Source organism: Streptopelia decaocto, assembly GCF_964273445.1.
Source record: "Streptopelia decaocto genome assembly, chromosome: 18".
NCBI lineage: Eukaryota > Metazoa > Chordata > Aves > Columbiformes > Columbidae > Streptopelia > Streptopelia decaocto.
The window spans coordinates 9,796,396-9,815,013 of NC_138673.1; the positions used below are offsets into that span (position 1 = coordinate 9,796,396).

Below are 18,618 nucleotides of genomic sequence, written 5' to 3' on the forward strand. Positions count from 1 at the left end.
CTTAACATTTATGGAGAAGGAACCTCAGCATGTCTGAAATATCCTTATAAGGGTTTGGACTGGGCAATCTTCTTTTTACCAACACCAATTTAATTATATTTTGCAGATTTAAAAAAAAAAAACACACCCAGCTGAGCTCTCCGATAGCAGCTTTAACACCTAATGCATATATTTTGGTTGTATGACCATTTCAGGGCTGTTTTAACTGTATCTTTTTGTTTTCATAGAAAACTCAGGAGTTTGATTTTTTAGGCACAAAAAAAAGAACACAGTGACAAATAAGTGCAGTAAAAGGTGTTCAAATGGCTTCCTGTTGCGGATTGTTTTTATTCTTTGTCTTGGAAATTCTTTATTTAAAGGAAGCGTTTCGTCGCGTGTGTCGCACTGTCAGACCCGGGGGTGTGACAGTGTCACCCCTCACACGCTGACATTTTGTCCTCTGACGTGTAAGAAGCTTCGCATCCATCCTCGGTTTTCCCTGTAAATGGGAAATTTTACAGGGCATGTTTAGCTGCGGTTTTCTATCGTTATGTCTATTGTCGCCACTGATGACAATAGTGTTAATAGGGGCTGGATAAGTTGTTCTCGGAGCTGCGGTGTGTGGGGGTCCCTGCAACCCCCGAGATCCCCTGGATCTCAGACCCAGTGGGCACACACCTGCAAAGGTGGGTTTGCTGACTGTGGTAGTCATAAGAAAAACGTGTGTTTTCAAGATGTACAGGGCAAGAAGCAGCAATTTTCACACTTTCCTCCCCTGGGTCTGGCTCTAAAGGCCCCTGGAGGTGACGGCCCCACGGGGGGACCTGTCCGGCCTCGCGCCCCCAGCACGAGTGGGGGTTTCTCCCAAGGAAAAGGGTATTTTCTGCCCATTTTCAAACTGCTGTTTTCCAACATCTTCCCTTGTCTTTCTCTCTGCATTTGAAACGCTTGTAGCTCATCGCAGCATGTTGTGTGAGCAGTATCCCAGTGAGCAGCGCAGGGACAGCGCGTGTCCGGCCGGGCACAACCCGGCGTGACCCTGGGGTGGCCACAACAGGCTTTTCCACACAAAACCGAGGGGTCGGGGGGTTTGTTGGTCCTGCCCGCGCTCACTGATCCTCCCGGGGCTCTGCAGTGAGCGGGAGGGACCTCAGGGCCCAGCCCGGTGTCCTGGGTGGCACCGGGTCCCCGAACACCACTGTCTGTTTTCGGTGTTGCCGCCCTGCCCGCTGGCACGGCCGCTCGTGGCGGTCGTGTGTGCACTGGGGCTGTGGAAAAGCTTTTCCACGGTCGTTTTTAAAGCTGAACAAGTCAGTATCTTACATATGGAAGTGCTTGAATTCAAATAGGGGGATGAAAACCACATCGGTGTTTGGAAATGGCATTTCCCTCCCGTGTGAAGCACCAGCCCTGTAGAATATTAATCTGGGGTTTTAAAAGTGAGAGTAGGAAATGGTCTTTCCTAAGCCATTCCTCGCACACCGAGCAGCCCTGCAGCGCCGTGTGTGCTCGCCCGGCCCGCGACGGAGCTGGGCAGGGAGCTGCTCCTGTGCTCCCTTCTGCAGGGGACGTCATCGCACGCGGGTACGCAGGAAAGATTTGTTTCAAATTAACACCTTATTGATTTTGTGTAAAGGCGTCCGAGGGAGCGGCAGCGAGCAGAGCTGGTGCACAGACACCGCGGGGACGGGAGGAGTGATAACAGCCCACGGACATGACATTTGGGGTGGTTTGAGGGTGTGCAGTTGAGCTGGACTCAGAGATCCATCCAGGGCCTCCCTGCAAAGCTCAGGTGGGGATGGGGACAAGCGCCCGAGCTCCTTCGCAGGGTGAAGTGACCCCTCGGGAGGCCCGTGGGGCTGGCAGCAGGGACACGGCCCCGCCGGGACCCACGGCAACAGCCTTTATTTAATATCTCAGGTGCAGGGTGGGACAAAGTGCTTGTCCTTGTCATCAGCAGCCCCGCGCAGCAAGCGCTAATGAGGAATTTTAGAGAGGGCAGAAGTGGAAGACCATGCTGTGGTTCGAGTAACTTATTGGAGCACATGTGGAATAAATGTGCCAGATTTTAAAAATAAGTTTTGTTTATTAGCACACCCTTAAGGAAATAAATAATATGTCATTAGGAGTGATGTCTTCTCACCAGCCATCTTCATTATTGTTAACATACTTATCTAATAGCCATATGAATTTCTTTCAGACATTTATTCTGGAATCTTACAGGCTTCACAAATATTTACTAATTACAGCAATGAAGATTTTATTTCAACAACTGAAAAAAAAACCACATGGGGAGGGAATTCTGCAGACTCAGAGTTTCGGAGCATCTCGGGAAGGTTCTGTTTCCATACGTGACGTGGCCGCCCTCGCGGCACGAGGCAGATGGGCACAGAAAGCTCTTCAGACAGTTGTTATCAGTGTAATTGCACAGGCAGGAGCAACATAAATGTGTTCACGAGGGTTTGGGGTTGCTCCCGAAGGAAGCGTAGATAAATAAGGGACTCTCCACTTGGAACAAGGTTTACTTGTGTGTAACCAAAACAAGCTCCCGTGCCTTGGCGGTTGGTTTGGGGTTGGATGCTTTGGCCTCTGCTCTCCGGAGCCACTGTCACCTGTGGACAGAGAGAGGAGATCTCCCTGGGACCTGCTGCTGGGGAGAGACAAACCCCGTACCGAGTTAGGAAAGGTGGGTAAGGAGGGGAGCGGGTGGCGTGTCCCCAGCTGTTCTGGCTCTGTAGTGTTTCTGGGAGCAGCTGACGTGAGGAGCTGTAACGTGGGATGTGAACAGGCTGCTGCCAGCTCGACAAATAACCGTGTGCTGAAGGTACCGAATGGGAAAAAGACCAGTTCATGCGGTGGCGTGACAAAGCCGAGGCTGAGCAGCCTTTCGCGTGATGTTTTGGCCGCTTTGGAATGATAATGCCGTTGTGGGGTTGTGTTTCCAGTGCAGGTGATGCTTGGCAGAGCGAGATGGTCCTGCCCAGCTCTGGAGCCTCGTCCAGCCCTGGGAGGGCAACGCGGCCGGGGCTGGAGGGGCCGCCCCATCGCCCAGGCAGCACGGCAAGGAAGGGAGCTGGGGGTGCTGGGCTCTGCTGGAGCTCCAGAACAAAATGATCTGGTGTTTGGTTTGGGTTTTATCTCGAAAATGGTATACTGGTGCATTTCAGAGTAATGGGGTTGTGCTGTGCGTGCTATGGTGTTGAAACAAGCTGCGTATGTGTGCAGCGAAACCTGGAACATCACTTACTGCTGTAAAAAGGAAGGGAAGGTAGCAGGGGTTTAAAACATGAATTTTTTTATAGAGTAACATGTTTGGCCACATCTCCCTACTGCACCGCTCCAGTTTCATGCTGGCGCAGTGGTGACCCCATGGAAATCAGATGCTCAATTAGCAGCGCAGGTGTCCCGAGCAGCGCAGTGCTGTTACAGTGCTAACGAACCCCGTCTCCTTAATTGCCTCCAGGCTTGCGGTGCAGGGCTGTGCGAGCGCTTGGGCCACGGGCTCCCACGCAGCGGCTGCCTGGGACGCGGCTCTTGCCCACCCGGCCCAGGCAGACGAAACGTTGTGCTGAGCCATGTTCACCCAGCAGCTGCAACTTTGGTGGCCTCAAACTGCATCAACTCAGCGGCCTCAATTTGTGGCACACGCTGAAGCGGGGAGAGAGAGAGCAGGGTGGCCAGAGCCTCCGCGTCCCATCAGAAGCCTTAAAATAGAAACCTATATAAATAGAGTGTGACATAGGGTATTATATAGTAACATGGGATCAAATTACAGAATCTATATATAGAAGACTAATCAGAGGTCAGGACTAAGTAGACAGATACAAATACAGCCAGGAGCTCTGGATTCATTTTGGGAGCGGTGCGGGAGGTTTGTGGTGCTGCGGTACCGGGTCCAGGGGATGCTGTTTTATCCCCCCAGATCAAATCTGCTCCAGCACCTGCAGCAGGTAGGCAGAGGGCAGTGCTGGTTTCCCACCAGTGTAGGTGTATTATCCCCATATTTTATTGGGATAGTCCTATTTGTTTTGATTGCAATTGTTTTTCTCCAATTCTCTGCATGCTGGTGGTGTCAGACACCAAAAGCTGACATTCCACTGGTGACAAAAAAACTCTTAAATTGGCAACCCTCTTCTCCAGCTGCTTGTAAAGGGCAAATAACGCAGCAGCATGTTTCTGTACACCAGTGCTAGCGCTGGGTGAAGCCCACGCAGTTACTCCTTTCTCAGCAGGCAGGTTCCTGGTGGCCGGGAAGGGACTGTCCACCCTCAGAAACAAGTAAAACCAAAGACTTTGCCCGGAGTCGGGCAGCAGGGCAGCAGAAGGTCCGGACACCCTCTCCCTGCGACGCTGCCGACAGCCCCGCTGCCTCCGCACAGCATCGCGCGGACGTGTTAGATGGGTGGATGAGATTGACTCTCACTCCCAGGGAAGTTCAGTGACTGTGAAATTAGTAAATTACACAGGCCCACAGAACTTAGAAAAACAATATAATCCTGGGGGTACTGAAATAATTAATTTGCTAATCAACTACACCTTGCTTTTTTTAATTTGCAAATAGCACTCGGTTTTGTTTCCCTCTTTGAGCCGCCTCAAGAAAAGCAGTATTTTGGGCAGCAAGGCCAAGGGGCCCGGGGCAGGATGAGTGCGGTGGCACAGCACCCGGGGACAGGGCTGGGGACAAGCTGCCTGGGCACCGCTGTGACCCCACCAAGAGCTGGACGATGCTTTCGGGGGGGGACACGTTGCTGTGCCCCCGGATCCAGCCACCAACCCGCCAGGGAAGCGCCGGAGCTGCAGGGATCCTGCGGATGTTTTGTGCTGGTTTGTCTCCTGCTCTCGCCGCACCGTTGTTTGCTCTAAATCATTTCAAATGCGGAGGTTGTCAGACAAGACAATTAACATGGGGAAGGGGGAAAGTATTACCATCCATTATTTGCCATAACATGAATTTAAGTCAGGAAGTCAAATGATAAAATATGTGGTGAAAAGTGTTGGTGGTGGGAGTGCCTAAATGAGTAATAGCCTTGGGCTTCTGAGCCTTGAACTTAACGTGCTAAGTAAATCCCCGAGGTCAAAAAGTATGAAAATTGTTGCAGCTTGGGGAGATATATTTTAACTTTGCAAAAGGGCCTTGCAAATCCGCTGCTGGGTTCGGCGGATGCGGAGGGAGCAGCGTTATTGCGGCTCAGGGCGGCTGGAGCTGCCTCTGCGGGAGAGCAGCTGCGTTTAGAGCGGCGATCGGGGGCTGCTCGCTTGGGTTTGGGGGAAAAATACAATTAAATTAAATTTAAAATAATAAAACTAAACTAACATGAAAGAACATGAAGTGTCGGGTGAGGAGCGTGCCGGAGCGGGGCTGCCGGGGGCTGCCGGGTCCCCAGCGCCGTCGCTCCGCAGCGAGAAACGATCGAAGCCGCCGCCGCCGTGACCCCCCCGGGCCGGGTCCCCGCTCCGCTGCTCCTTGCCGCCGCGCTCCAACTCTTCCCCTTTAAAACTCTTTCTCCCTTGGAGCTGACCATGCGGCTGAATTTATGGAGAGAGATGTTTTAGCAGAAATCCCCCCGAGTCTCCCATCAGCCCTAAATCCCCAGCCTGCTCTCCCTGGGAGACCTCATGACACAGAGCATGCCAAAACAGCTTCGTTTTGCCTATGCATTAGCAATCTATTTTACCTTTTTGACATCTCTCACACATAAAACCGTAAGAGAGAAATAAAATATCTGTCTCTGGGCGAAAATAAAGCTTTGCCTCCCTCCTGATCTATAGGATATAAAATAAAGCCATGGCTTTGATAGTGGCTTTTCCTTATACTGGAGTTGCTTTTGCACACACGGAGACAATGAAGATGGATGAGCCGGGATCGGTGCATCCTCCTGGGGTTTGTTTCACCCTCTTTTTTTATAGTCTTCCCCCCCCCCTTTACTTTTCTTTCTTTTCTCTTTTATTCGTCTTTTATCTGCCCTTTCTCTCTTTAACATGGTGAAGAAATCCGTTTGGCGGGCACACACCGGGGCTCGCCCTGTCCTGCCCCGGTCCCGGCCCGTCCCCCCGGCAGAGCCCCCCCCGGCGGGACCCGCTCAGAGCGGGCTCGGACCCCCCGCAGCCCGGTCCCCCCGGCCCCTTCCCGGGCGCTTCCCCGTCTCCGCCGGCGCCTCTCGGTCAAACGCAAAGACGCACACCTCGGATTTGTAATTATTTATTAACTATATTTCCCATAAACAATGCATGAGCTTTGAGTGTAAGCGACAACATTTAGCGACGTGGAAGGAGACGCGGGAGGGCTAATCAAGAGGGAGGGGGGCGGAAAAATAAATAAGAAAAGGGAAAAGCGAGCGGGGACGGTGCGGGGCCGCCCGGCCGTGTTTACCCTCCGCATCGACCCGAGTGTGGCAGAATAAACTGGGAACCTCTAATACATAATTTAAAGATTTTGTTTTTCAGGCTTCTTTAAAACAAACCTGGCGCGGCGCGATGGATCCTGTCCAGCTATGGGGCTTATTGCGCGGGGATGTTCTACAGGCTTAATTACATCTTAACTTCAATATTTGTTTAGTGCATTAGCCGCATATATATTTAATCAAGCGGAGACGCTCCTACTGTGGGGGGAAGTTTCGGTGTGGGGGGGAGGTGTGACCCCCACCCCTCCCCACGGGCTGTCCCCCCGCAGCGGGGGCTCGGTCCTGCATCCCACCCGTCCAGGATGCTGCGGCATCCCCGGGTGGCTCCGCCGGTCGCTCAGAGCCCGGCAGCATCACGGATCGTGCGCGGTCGTTGTGAAACGGTGCGAAGGAGGGAAAATAATATTTAAAAAAAAAAAAGGGGGGGGGGACGGGGAAGAAAGAGGAAAAACTTAGTGAACACGGTAAAGAAAGTGTCTGTGCCCAGGAGGGAGGAAAGTTTCTTCTCGGGTTCGCTCGGGGGATGGAGCGGCGGGGGGGATGCCCGGCAGCCCCGGGCAGCGCGTCGGGACGGGCGGGCTCCGCTGTTTGTACAGCGCTAGTGCCCCGTAAAGGAGAGAGAAATCCCATTACCGAGCGCAGCGGTGTAGAAAGGCTGATGATAAACAGGGTGATGTTTAACTAAGAAGATGGGAACGACACCAATAAAATGCAAAGTCAAACTCGCCTGAAAGGAGCATTTTTTTTTTCTTGTGTATTAGATTTTAAAGAAATTCAAGATTTTGTTTTGTTTTACTCTTTTAATTTCCCAATTTTCAGCACCGGGGCCGGGCGGGGTTGGTGGGCTCTGGAACACCCCGGCCGGCTCTCCCCGGGGTACGGGAGGGCTCAGCCCCGCTGGGAACGGACCTGGGCGAATTACAAACTACAATGAAAAATAACAACAACAGCAAAGCTCCAGCCCAGCCGCACTGCCCTAGGAAAGGGTTGGGTTGGCGGGGTGCTGTGTTCCTCCACGCCAGGACACTCCCGTCCCGCGGGGCAGAGGGTGCCCGTGGGAGCTGGAGGCCGCGAGTTTTGCTTTTCGGAGCCTGCTGGAAACAGCGCTGGCATTTTCATCTCCCAAACGCCTGCGCTGAGTCGGGGTCTCCGGAGGGGGAGGGCGAGGCGGACCTGGGGCACCCCACGATCCCCACCTCTCCGGAGCGGGATTTCGGAGGATTTGCGTGTGCGGGGGCGGGCGGGCAGGGACCCCCGCCGGTAAATCACCGCTGCCCGCCCCACCGCAGCGGCTCGGCGGGCACCGCTCCCCCCGCCGCATCCCGGGGCTCTGTGCCCGCCTCGGCGGGGCGGGAGGGGCAGGGGATAACCAGATGCTTTCGCTAACGCCTGGGAAAGGAACAAATAAAAAAAATCGCTGTGAAAAACTGGTGCTTGACGGACATGAGATGCTCATCTCTTTCCCCTCATTCATCCCCACCAACACATGTCACTTGGGGGCCGCAGTCAAAGGGAAGGGGTCCCCTGACGGCAGCCCACAGCTGTCGCCTTCCCGGGCGGGGAGCGGGACCGCCCGCGCCGCCTCGGCCCCTCCGCTCCGCATGAGAAGCGACCCATATGCGGGGGGACCGGGCGGGCGGGGGCACCCGGGGCTCTATTGATCCCCGCGAGCGGCGGCCAAGCAAACCAACAGCTGGGCAGGGAGGGCAGGGACGCGGAGCGACGCGGAGAGCCCTGCGCGCCCTGTGCGCGGCCCCGACGGGGCGGTGATGGCCGCCTCCGGCCCGGGGGGCACAGGGAGACCGGGAGGAGGGGAGGAAATCGCGGACGTAGCCCCGGCCCTTTTAAACACTCGCAGGAGCATCGAGGCAAAGGAACTGCCCCGCAGGCTTTCCCAGTCCGGGCAGGCTCCGCACCCCCCGTCCATCCCCCGGCCGGAACGGCGGGCAGGGCGCGGAGCAGCAGTTCAGCACCCCGGCCCTGGAGAGGGGTTTCTTGCCTTCGTTTTCCTTTTTATTTTCCAATTTCTCTCTCCCCGATTTTTTTTTCCCTCAAGGACGAGGGAAAAAGACGTGAAAGAGCGCGGATGGTGGGTAGGGCGCGGGGAGGCGGGGATGCTGGGGCTCCGGAACGGGCTTCCCCCAGGCCCCTGTCCCGGCGCTGCCAGGGAGGACGGTGAGAGCGGGGGCTCCACCGCGGGGGGACCGGGAGAATCCCGGGGCTTTGCCCTCGTCTGCCGGGCCGTGACACCTCCCCGGAGCGGCAGCTCCCGCCGGGCAGCAAAGCGCGAAGGAAAGAGAAATCACATCCCTCTTAAACCGCCCCGGCCACCGACCGAGCGCCTGGAAGGTAAAAGCAAATGAATTTTTATTTGCTAAAAAAAGAAATAAGGAAAAAAAAAAAAAGAACATCAGCCGCGGCCGGTGCCGTTCGGCCCCAAACGGGCGCTGCGAGCGCCGGCAACGGAATCACAGCGGAGTTGCCGGCTCCATCGCTCTGCCCGCGGCAGCCGGGTGGCACCGGGGCCCGCCGCCCCTTCCTCGACAGCGCGGCCCTTCCTGGGCACGTCGGAGCGTCCCGGGCCGCCGTCCCGGCCTTTCCGCACCTTTTCTCCCGGGAAAGGCGAGCCGTCGCGGGGTTCTCCTCGACGAGCCGCACCGCACCGCCCCGCGGGACGCTCCGCGTCCCCCGCCCTCGGGGCCCGCCGTTAATGGTGGGGGAAAAACCACACTAAACCGGGAACTCGTTTGACGCCGCTTCCCAACCAGCCGCTCCGCTTCTCGGCGACGGGAACCGGCTGGTGCGTCCCTATAAGGGATGCGTAACCCTACGGAGGTGCCAGACCCCAGCGATCGGCCCCCGCTCCCCCCTTCCCGCCCACCCGCGCACCGACACACCTACCCGCTGCAGCGCGCCGCTCCGAGCAGGCCGCGCCTCGGCCAGGCCCGACCGGCAGCGGGGCCGCCCGTCCCTCCGCCGCGCGGTGCGGGCCGGGTGCGGGCGGAGGCGGCCGGCGGCGCCCCGGCGGCTCTATAAAGGGGCGCGGACGCCCCGTCCGGCGGCGGCGCGGTGCGGCGGGCGCGGGGGGGGAAGCGGCGGCGGCGATTGGCCGGGGCGGGCGGTGACGTGTGCGCGCGGTGCATAAGGCTGCGGCCGCGGGGCTGCCGGGAACATGCAGAGCGCCCAGCGCGGCCGGGACGGCGCGGGCAGCGCGGGCAGCGCCGCTCTCCTGCCCTCCCCTCCGCTCCCGCCCGCCGCCGCGGGAGGCGGAACAAAAGCCGGCAGCACCGGGCGATGCCGCGCCGGCTCGGCGGGAAGGCGGGCGGCCGCCGCGAGTAGCGCGCAGGGCGGTGCGCGGGGTAGGTAGGAGCCGGGTGCGACGGTACCGCCGAGACGTCGAGGGAGAGAGAGAGAGAAAGAGAGAGAGAGCACGGAGCGAGGAGCTGCGGAGCGTCCCCGCCACCCCACCCCCCCGCTTAAGGACTGCGGCCCGCTCCGCGTAGGGCCATGTCGCCGCAGCCAAAGCCCTTCTGACCGCTCTTGGGTCTCCATGTCTCGTTTTATCTTTTTTTATATATATATATATATTTTTTCCCTCTTTTGATTTCTCTTTGGGAAAAGCACTTTGACTCCTGACTGCTCTACCTCAGACCTGAGAAAAACTCATCACGCTCGCTTTTTGGCGTTGTGTTTGGTTTTTTTTTCCTTTTTTTTGATTGTTTTTTATTTTATATTTTTAATTTTTGTGAGCGCCGATCTTTCTAGCCGTTGTTGTTTTATCGTTACTATTATTATCGTTGTTGTTGCTGTGGTGGTTGGTAGCGGCCGGGATTCTGCGGTTGTGTCGAAGCGCTGATCTCCTCGGGCATTGGGTGGTTCTCCTGTGTATCCTTCCTAGGACACTCGGACGAAGATTTTCTTTTTTTCTTCCCTTTCTTTTTCTTCTCCTTCACTTCTCGAAGGCGTTTAAAACAAACATAAAAAAGCGCAAACCTACGCCGGTGGTGGTGTCTTTTAGATTTATTTTTTCTTTTTTTTTGCGTGACATCTGGGAAGCCAATACCCCCCACTCTCAGAAATAACCAAAGACAATGGTTCACTGTGCAGGCTGCAAAAGGCCAATCTTGGACCGGTTTTTGTTGAATGTACTGGACAGGGCTTGGCATGTGAAGTGTGTTCAGTGCTGTGAATGTAAATGCAATTTGACAGAGAAATGCTTTTCGCGAGAAGGCAAGCTTTACTGCAAAAACGACTTCTTTCGGTAAGTACCGGACCCCCCTGCCCGGAGCCGCAGCTCCTTTACATCCATTTTTCATCTCCTTTTTTTTTTTGTGTGTGTGTGTGTTTTCCACCGTTGTTCAGTGTGACCCACAAACGTCTTTTCCTTTCACCTGTCCCTTCCTGTGCACACACAGACACCCCGAAACCCTTGTTATTTCTCCAGGTGAGCTCCCGGGGCGGGCGGGGGTCGGGCCGGGGAAGGGCTCCCCGGGCGCCCCGTCGGGGTCCGCCGGCCGAGCCCCGGCCACGCTCCCCGGGCACCGGCCGAGTTCGAGCTCCCAAAAGTTGCTTCGAAACTATCGACCAGCGGTGCGGTCCGGGCCCCGTCGCAGCCCAGTGCGGCCCGTCCCGGGCCCGGTGCTGCGGAGCGGGGGCGGCCCCGCCGCTGTTGCAGTGGCACTTGCCGGGGTTTCCCGGAGGGACTTTCCGCGGCCCTGAGCGCAGCGCTCCGCGGGCCGGAGCCGGTGCCGTCCTGGCGGGGAAGGCCCGCTGCGGGGCGATGCGCGGCTCCGCGGGCCCAGAGCCTCCCGTTAAACCGAGCCGAGGCCGCCCCGGAGGGCGGCGACCCCACCGGCATCCCCGGCGGAATGATGGACACGGGAGCGGGTACCGACACTCGCTCGCCGCCGCTTCCCCCGCGCATCCCGGCGGGCCCCGAGCCGTAACGGTGCCGGAATTAATCCTGGGCTCGGTGCGGGCAGCCTGTGCCGCCCGGTCCGCACGCACAGCGGCAATAACGGCAAAGAGCGCTCGGCGCTGGGCTGGCCGCGGAGCGCTGGCCGCACACCGGCACAGCGCATCGCCCGGCGCGGCGGAGCCCTGCCCGTAGCTTTGCCCGGAGTCTCCCCGCTCCGCACCGGCACCGTCGCTGCCCCGGGCCCGGCTGCCCAGAGCCCCGCGGAGCGGAGAGCTGGAGGCAGCGAGCCCGGTGCGGGTCCGGCCCTCGGTTCCTCAACGCCGGCCGAGCCGTTATCGGCAGCTCCTCCGGCCAACGCGCGTCCCTGACCGATTAATAACATATAAGAATTTCTGCTTAATGTTTATTAGAGTGTCGTTAATCAATGTGTCAGGGCGCAGAGGGGAAACCCTGGACAACGCAGCCCCGGTGTTTAATTAATCCTTCAGCACTTCATCTTTGCCCAGATCGGGTCCTTTTTTATTTATTTATTTTTTTTTTAAAGATATAATTTCAGACATTCGCTCGTTAGAAAAAGAGAATGCGCTGGAGGGATGCTTTATTTTATTTTATTTCATTTCGTTTTGTACGGCCAAGCGATGCAGCTCGGCGGGGCGAGCGGAGGCCGCGGTGCGGGGATGCGGGGCCGGGCTGCTCTCGGCGGGTCCCGCGGCCCGGGCGGGCGCTGCTCACCCGCTCCCGGCCTCTCCCCGCAGGTGTTTCGGGACCAAGTGTGCGGGCTGTGCCCAGGGCATCTCCCCCAGCGACCTGGTCCGCAGGGCGCGGAGCAAAGTGTTCCACTTGAACTGTTTTACGTGTATGATGTGTAACAAGCAACTCTCCACCGGCGAGGAGCTCTACATCATAGACGAAAACAAGTTTGTCTGCAAAGAAGATTACCTAAATAACAGCAATACTGCCAAAGAAAACAGCCTGCATTCAGGTGAGGACGTGCGGCTGGGGGGATGCGGGGCGAGGATGCGGATGCGGGGCGAGGATGCGCTCAGCTCCGGGTTTCCGCAGGGTGCGGGCCGGTCCTCTCCCTTGTCTCCCTTTTCTCCTCTCCGTTTTCCCCTCTCCCTTTTCTCCTCTCCCCCGGTCGTACCGCAGCCTGCCCCCCACGATCGGTATTTCCCCCCGGCCGCCCGAGGGCTGAGCGTGACCCGGTTTTTCTCGCCCAGCCACCACCGGCAGTGACCCCAGCCTGTCCCCCGACTCCCAAGACCCCTCCCAGGATGACGCCAAGGACTCGGAAAGCGCCAACGTGTCCGACAAGGAGACAGGCAGCAACGAAAACGACGACCAGAACCTGGGGGCCAAGCGGCGGGGACCCCGCACCACCATCAAAGCCAAACAGCTAGAGACTCTGAAAGCCGCCTTCGCGGCCACCCCCAAACCCACCCGGCACATCAGGGAGCAGCTGGCGCAGGAGACCGGCCTCAACATGCGGGTCATCCAGGTACCGCGGCCCCCCCGGGCACCGGGCAGGACCCCGCACGCTCCGGGGAATGCGGCGGCGTGGAGGGACCGGCCCCGGGCGGTCCACGCACTGCAGGACCGGGGACAAACCTGCCGCCGTTTTAAATCGTTATTCTGGTGGCGGCCCCGCATCCCCCGGGCCCCAGCCGGTTGGCTGGGGCAGAGCTGCAGGTTGCTTTTAAGAAAGTCCTAAAGAAGCTGTAAATGGCATCGAAATTAATAACCATAAATGTGAGGGGTTAATGGATAAATAAGAATGACAATGCGCTGGAATTATTAGAAGGTTTATAAACCCGCAGCGCTGGGGGTAATGGGGGGTTAAAGGACCATTAAAGACGAGGTTAGATTGGAGAGTCTCAGTGTGAGGGTAATTAGGAGTAATCTTGTCAGGGTAATAAGAATTAACTCAATCATTCTTGACCTGCAGCCGCCGAGCTGCAGCCGCGGGGAGGTCCCGGCCGCGGGGCCGCCGTCACGCGTGGGTTCGGCCCCGTTGGGAACGCGGAGGAGCGCGGTTCGGTGCGCACCGCACCGGGGCCGCCCCCGAACAAAAGAAACGGGCGGGGGGTTGGATCGTTCCCGGCGGGGTCGGGGGAGGCGGCGGCGGGTCCGGGGCTCCCGTGAGCGGGACACCCAGGACCGCGGCTCCCGTGACCGGCGCCTCTCCCGCCGCCCGCCCAGGTCTGGTTCCAGAACCGGCGCTCCAAGGAGCGGCGGATGAAGCAGCTGAGCGCGCTGGGCGCCCGGCGACACGCGTTCTTCCGCAGCCCGCGCAGGATGCGGCCGCTGGTCGACCGGCTGGAGCCCGGGGAGCTCATTCCCAACGGGCCCTTCTCCTTCTACGGAGGTGGGTAATGCGCGCACCGTCCGCTCCTTTCCCCCCCGCACCCCGCGGTGATCCCGCCCGCTCCCCGCCCGGCCGCGGCTCCGTCCCGCCGTTCCGCAGCATCCGCGCCGGCGGGGCCGCAGCGGGTTCCCCTCCCCGGGGACGCGGGCACGTTTCCGCCCCCCCGCCGTGATTCCCGCGCTGCCGGCGGGGCCCGGGCAGTTCTGCAGCCCGAGCCGTTTGGCGCCGGTGCCCCCGGTGCTGGCGGGGACTCGGCTGGACGGGGATCCCCGGGAATCGGGCAGAGCCGGCCAAGCCGGCAGCGCGTTTCCCCGTCAGGTTCAGTGGGCTCTGAGTGACATTTTATGGCACCCAGATGTCCCCCCCCGCACTCTCGTGTCTCTTCCCCTCGGTTACTTTGCCCGTTTGTCACCTTCCCTCCGTCTCTCCTTGTCCACCAGATTATCAGAGCGAGTATTACGGCCCTGGAAGCAATTACGATTTCTTCCCGCAAGGACCTCCTTCATCTCAAGCGCAGACCCCCGTGGATCTCCCTTTCGTGCCCTCGTCGGGGCCGTCAGGCACCCCCCTGGGGGCCATGGATCACCCCCTGCCCGGACATCACCCCTCCAGCGAGGCTCAGCGCTTCACTGACATCATGTCGCACCCCCCCGGAGACTCGCCCAGCCCCGAACCCAACCTGCCCGGGTCCTTGCACTCCATGTCCGCAGAAGTTTTTGGCCCCAGTCCTCCGTTTTCTTCGATATCCGTCAACGGTGGTGCTAACTACGGCAATCACTTGTCACATCCACCAGAAATGAATGAAGCGGCTGTGTGGTAGCTTTAAAAAACAAACTGGGTCTAAGTAAGTGATGATCATCTAGTCTGCTTATTGTTATGGTGTACAGAAATGAATTAATATAACATCTCTCCTGCCCTAAGACAATATTACCTTGGGAACGAACTGAATCCAAAGCGCTCCAAGGGAAGCTTTGCGCTAGACCAGGACAATCTCCATGTTATGGTTGTATCAAACAAGCAAGGGGACTTTTTTTGTACCATTGACAAAGAAACTGGTGAAGCTGTACAGTAAAGTGCTGCCATGCCGTAGGATGGCGTCAGTTTGATTACCCTGTTGGATGTCATCCTGAGAGCCACAATCCTTAGAAAATTCTCATTTAAAAAATTAAAAAATAATTTAAAAAGAAAAAAAAAAAAGAATGAAGGAAAGGTCAAAGAAAAGGGGAAAAAAAAAAGCTTCAAGAACTCTAGCGTGCCCGGTTAAGGATGGTTCTGGCATTCTGAATTTGTTTGTTAATTTTTGTCTCTCAGAAAGTTGGACACCAAGGAGCTCTTTTTAGCTGCAGCCGTTTCAGCCTGCTGACTACCAGGTGGGACAACCTTCTTTTTCCTTCCTTTCTTTCTGTTTTGTTTTCCAAAATAGCAAATACTAAATGTTAAGCCCTCAGCACCAACTCTTCTACCTTCACAAAGCTACACGTACAAAACCTCCTCATCATAGCAAAGGTCGCCCAGACCTCTAACGAAAATGACTTGAAAACAAACAAACAAAAAGTATTCTACCTTCACAGAGAGAGAAAAGCTAAACAAAAAGACTCTATTGAACTAAAAACAGTCAACTGTTTACGTCTAACGTTAAATTCAGGAGTTCAATGTTTTACTAATAAATCCTGTTTTAGAACCTCTTGTTCGAAAGCGAAATATTTTGAGCAACCAACCAAAATAGTTCCTTTTCTTTTCTGTAGATGTTATAACAGATCGCAGGGCTTGTGGTTCACTGTGCTCGTTTGTAAAGGTGTTGTTTACAGAAGGCAAAGAAAACCCCACGGAACCCAGACAGTTGCCAAATAAAGTGAATCTATAGCACAAATACTGTAAGGTGCTTCGCACCAGCAACACGAGAAGGTGTTTAAAAAGTGTTACAAGGTTAAAAAAAAACTAAACATCTTTGCTAATTTTTAGTCCTGTTGAACATTCACGGAATTGTTAATATGACTTATATAGACCCACACAGGTTTTATTTTTGTGTCTTTAAAATAAAAGTCCAAAATATTTAAATTTTATGGTCAAATATGCAGTCAACAGCTGCTACTTTTTTCTTTATATATTAAATTTCTCATATGTCTTTTATTGTTCTAATAAACCTAAGCTTGTGTGACCTCCAGTGCATATTAGACCATTCACTGTATGAAAGAAAACATGTTGGATAAAATTTGTGCGTTTTTAATAAAATTAGAAAATCTGATGTTTAGATAAGTTGTGGTTCATTTGGTGTTCGAGGCAATTTTAAAGGGGCTCTGTTGAGCGAAAGAGCCCTGGGAAGGAGCGGCGGCGCTGCTGCCGCGCTGCGCTCGGCTTCTGGGCTAAACCTACCTGTAAAAATCTCTGCAGACATTATGTTCTTAATTGACCCATTTTTAGTTAATTCTCCAAAGGTAATTTATTTTTTTCTTCCTGATTGGGTGGCTTTGATCGCAGCGGAAACTCAATGTCATGCAAGTCATTTTAATCCTTTTGTAGAGCCGCTGGTTTAATAGCGTTTGGTGTATCCGAAGTTCTCTGGAGGGCAGGGGGGGAGAATGTTTTGCTTTGCACTAGATACACACTAACTGAGAAAAACGGAGCGAACCAAAAAATCCTGGAGCCGTGTGAAGTGACAGATTTGACGTTTTAAATAGAAATTCCTGCAGAATCCCAGATGGGCGGTTGTTCAAAAGTCGCGGTGATTCTGAGCACAGAACTGGGTTTGGTGCTGGAAAGTCACTGGTGTAAATGTTTCCAGCTGCTGAGGGAATAGGACGGGATGAACTATCACTGCACATCTCCTTGTCTGCTAACGCATCCTGACTCTGCCTGGCTGCTTTCTTATATTATATAGGCACAGGAATTTACATTAAAACACAGATGGAGCATTCCCAGCAATTCAGTTATTTCTCCCTTTGGACCGAGGGGTAAAAAACCAGAAAGAATGTTTTAAAGTTGTACGATCTGTAATTTTCAATGGCGATTTTCTATTTTGTTCACCCAGTTCCTGTGCCCAGCAGAGGGGCCACCTATATGAAGCAATAATTCACTTTAAACACAAAATGTCTCATTTAATAATATAAAGAGAAAAATCTATCTGCAAGGGATCTGGTAGTGTTTCTTAAAAAAAAAATCATGCTTTATTAAATACAGGGGAGACTTCTTAAACTCCTGGGCTCCGTGTCTAACTCATTTATTTGCGTTTTGCATTGTTGCTGCTCTGGTTTGCATTTATATAAGCAAAATAATGGGTGATCTGTTTATTACAAACTTTTCCCTAACTCGGGCCGGTGCTGTTGATAAATGCTGCCGTTTGTGCTGCCGCTTTATTGTCCAATCGATGCTTTTAAATGAGAATTCCACCAAACAGGCTTATTTTGTAGAAAACGTGTCTGCCAAGTGGGTTTTCTCTTTTGTTTGCTGTTTCGTAACGCGGTGCCCGTACAGCTCACTCCCTGTTGATGTAGGTGGCGACGCGCTGTGGTTCACTCTGGTCGGTGTGTCAGCCAAGGGATGCCGGCCCGGACCCTGCGGTTTTTCGGAGCCGCCGTCGCTCCCGCGGGGTTTTCCCGTCACCGGGGGCCATTCCTGTCCCCAGGGCTGCCCGGGACCCAGCTCTTCACCAATTTGAATTCCGTGCCCTTCAGAGCCAGCTCGGTGTTTCTGAAGACCCTAATCCAGCAACAATCGCCCAGTCAAAACTCCTTTTGAAATCATTGTCACGTTGGCTTCTTGTAAGTCCTTGTTTACAAGAGCGTTTCCATTGACGCCGGGAGCGTTGTTGGGTGAATGGAGGTTTGCAGGAGAAGGGCCTCGGGAAGGATGTGCTGCCTGGATGGATTTTACCCGCGCGCGTTAGTTTAACAGCGGAGACGTGGCCGTGATGCGCAATGTCATTTCAAAAGCCTTTTTAGAAGTAATGACTCTCTTTTGATCTTCTCTCCCTCGGCCGCTGCCGCTCTCGGTGACCTTCACCTTGTCGCTCTGTCCCAGGGACGCTCGTGTCTCAACGTGCGAGACGAGACTCGTGCAAACCCCGTTTGCCGTTCACCGGGGGAAAGGTGCATGTTGTAAGTATGATTCCTCTTGAGTTAACCTAGCGCAGGAGATATTGTGAAGGCTAATCCAAGGGTCTTTGCAAACGCTGTGAGTTTTGGCCCCACGTGGCGGTGCTGTGCCCGGGATGCTGCTGGATCTGCCTCCTCGGGCCTTGGCTTGGGGAGCACTTGGGGATTTGTAAAGATCCGTATCCCAGGACTAAGAATGTACTTCAGTTGCAATTTGTAGATAAATGATATATATTATTTTAATATATGTATGTGTACCCAGATGCTGAGCGCTGGGTACGTGATACAAATCTATAAATAAATATAATTTAAAAATACCGGTGGTGATCTACATACTTTTGCCATCCTAGGAGGTGGCAGATACTCAGGAATTATTCCTTTTGCCATAGGCCGGATTTTTTCCCTGAACAAGAGTGCTCTATTTAAGCATTGCATGTTCTTACAATATTAAATATACTGCAGACTTCCTCTCTGTTACTACCCCTAGTAGATAAATTCACATAGATTAAGATTAAGCAATTGAACTGGGAACAGGGAATTGTGAAGCAGGAGCAGGTTCTGGAAGGTCTTTTCTTTGTGTCTGCCGTGGTACTGGGGTGCTCAGTGTTCCTCATGTCAACAAAATATCCATCAAGTTATAAATTAAATTAATGGGACCATTAAAAATATATTTTGCTTGTAAATCCTTCTGGGATGGCTATCTTCTGTTTCTTTTTCAGTTGTATTTGTGGTGCTTTTAGCTATAGACCACAGGTCACGCTTAGAAAGCGGAGTTTGTTGGTGTCTGGAGTTTTTAATTCATTCAATGTAACGCAGAAATTGAAGAGCTGCTGTGGGCTCTGAGCGAGTGGAGTGCCCTGTGAC

At 54.8% G+C, this 18,618-nt stretch overlaps 1 protein-coding gene across 1 annotated transcript; it reads left to right on the top strand.

Moving 5' to 3' along the window:
• Window positions 1-10,211: 10,211 nt before the first annotated feature.
• On the top strand, window positions 10,212-14,483 carry LHX1 (LIM homeobox 1; the record flags this gene model as incomplete). The annotated part of the gene is made up of 5 exons (XM_082068309.1): window positions 10,212-10,641; window positions 12,054-12,280; window positions 12,519-12,796; window positions 13,498-13,663; window positions 14,104-14,483. The coding sequence occupies exons 1-5, from the start codon at window positions 10,472-10,474 to the stop codon at window positions 14,481-14,483; spliced, it is 1,221 nt and encodes a 406-aa protein (XP_081924435.1). The 5' UTR covers window positions 10,212-10,471.
• Between the last annotated feature and the right edge of the window lie 4,135 nt (window positions 14,484-18,618).